The sequence below is a fragment of the Sinocyclocheilus grahami genome, unplaced genomic scaffold (assembly GCF_001515645.1).
Source record: "Sinocyclocheilus grahami isolate Dianchi unplaced genomic scaffold, SAMN03320097.WGS_v1.1 scaffold211.1, whole genome shotgun sequence".
Classification (NCBI taxonomy): domain Eukaryota; kingdom Metazoa; phylum Chordata; class Actinopteri; order Cypriniformes; family Cyprinidae; genus Sinocyclocheilus; species Sinocyclocheilus grahami.
The window spans coordinates 529,197-531,023 of record NW_015505390.1 but is presented as its reverse complement, the minus strand read 5'-3'; the positions used below and the strand labels follow the sequence as shown (position 1 = coordinate 531,023).

The window sequence follows — 1,827 nt, the reverse complement described above, 5'->3', positions numbered from 1 at the left end:
AATTAGTGTCATTGCAAAGCTGCTATATTTGAGAAATATCAGATTTAGAACGACCAACTTCTCTTGCAATGGCTAAAAGGGTAATCCCTTTAGCCTTCATCTGGACAACCTCCTGTCGCAGGCTTTCAGTCACCTTAGAGCGGCCCGCCATCTTGCAATTTCATTGAAAATGGGAGGATTGCTGCCAGTTAAATAGAGTTTGTCATTTAATTAAAAAAATTGCACCAGGAGCCAAATTAACACCAATTACTTGGAGGTATCTGTAAGTGTTCTCTAATTTTGATCAGTTCATTTTCAAATATCTAATTTAAGGTTTTTATACTGTGCTTCAGAATACAATTAATTTATGAAATATGCTTTAAAACCGCCCTTCTTCTCCTGTTAGGATAACTTAAAATAGGACTAAACAGTGACCTTGAAATTTATGAAAATGTATTGAATTGTTCTCTAATTTGGATCTCCACTGTTCTTGTGGACTTACTTAGGCCAATGAATGCACAGAACTGATCATAAATGCATGTTTTTCTGAAACGTTTATTTGCACTATGCTATCACAGTGATGGGGAAAGTCTCAAGAGGAGAGAAGAGATAGCCAGGCTTCTAGCAAAACAACATGACAGTCTCACTCACACATACACATACACCCAATGATGATTAGTGCACCTTTTTTGTGTCGCCTGTTGCCTCTTTCTACTGAGGGACAGAGTGAAAATAACACGGGGAAACAAACGAAAAGGCACAGAGAGAAAAATTATACAGCTGAGCAAATCCTCAATGGCACTGATGCTTCTGAATGTTAGAATTGAGATAAATACAGAAACATTACAGTTTAAACTGCAAGAGAAACACCACAAACCTCTTTTCCCTCATCTTTGGGCTGAAGAATAAATTTAAAAAATAGAATAAATAAAATGGGGAAAACATTCAAACTCATTTTTAGTCTGACAGTAGTGAGGTCTAATCTACTCTCTGTCTAAGGTCACATTCACACAATCAGTGTTTGGCATTGACAACTGTATTTACTCATCACAGCGGATACAAAGTTGAATAAACTTAAAGCTCCAGATGGCACAGCTCATATCACCATCTCTCAGAGTTAGCTAAATAACACATGAAAAAAATTGTGTGTGAGTCTTACTGGCTATCATATTGTGTAATGTGTATTAAGTGATGGAAAACCTGATTAGTGTGATTATGTTCACACAGTTCAGTTATAAAATAATGTGAAACACGTGAAACAAAGTATGTTCAAAAGTTTGTTTTCGGTAATGTAGCGAATCAGCTCATGGGGAAATATGAATAATTAATCATAACTAGCTATAATTAATTATAAATATTTAGATCTGCTGTAGATATTTACTTGACCGCTCAGGGTCAACTGTCTGTCAATTCTAAGAACGTTAATTTCCTGGTTAAGGGAAATAACTTTCTTACTGTACAATTCTACACCGAGCTTGTAGCATAAATCTGCAAGTGACTCCAGTTATGAGCAAACAATGAACAACGTCAAGTGTGATACAAGTAAGATTTTATTAACTACATGAACACTTAAACTAGTCTAACATACTACATAAACACTTAAACTGGTCTAACATACACATACACACACACATACAGTTGGTATAGGAAAAGGAGTTAAAGTTTAGGCAGTAAAAAGGAGAGAAATAAGGAATGAAGTTATGGAACCATTTGCATATTCAGCAGATTTACAGCCTGAAGGGAACATCAGATTCTTAGTTCAAACAGACCTTTGTAAAAAGGTACAAATGATGCCTAAGGTATCAATTAATAAGACTAAGTCTGATACTTGCACGTCTCGTCTGTCTG

General features: G+C 35.6%; 1 protein-coding gene across 1 annotated transcript in view; it reads right to left on the bottom strand.

The window, feature by feature from the left end:
• Window positions 1-1,827, bottom strand: part of LOC107595956 (protein unc-13 homolog B-like) — a 40,835-nt gene that overhangs the window by 6,071 nt on the left and 32,937 nt on the right. The window contains exons 35-36 of the mRNA XM_016286558.1: window positions 857-877; window positions 664-690 (exon numbers count right to left, since the gene is read on the bottom strand). Of these exons, the coding sequence (XP_016142044.1) occupies window positions 664-690; window positions 857-877 (48 nt within the window). The remainder of the gene's footprint in view (window positions 1-663; window positions 691-856; window positions 878-1,827) is intronic.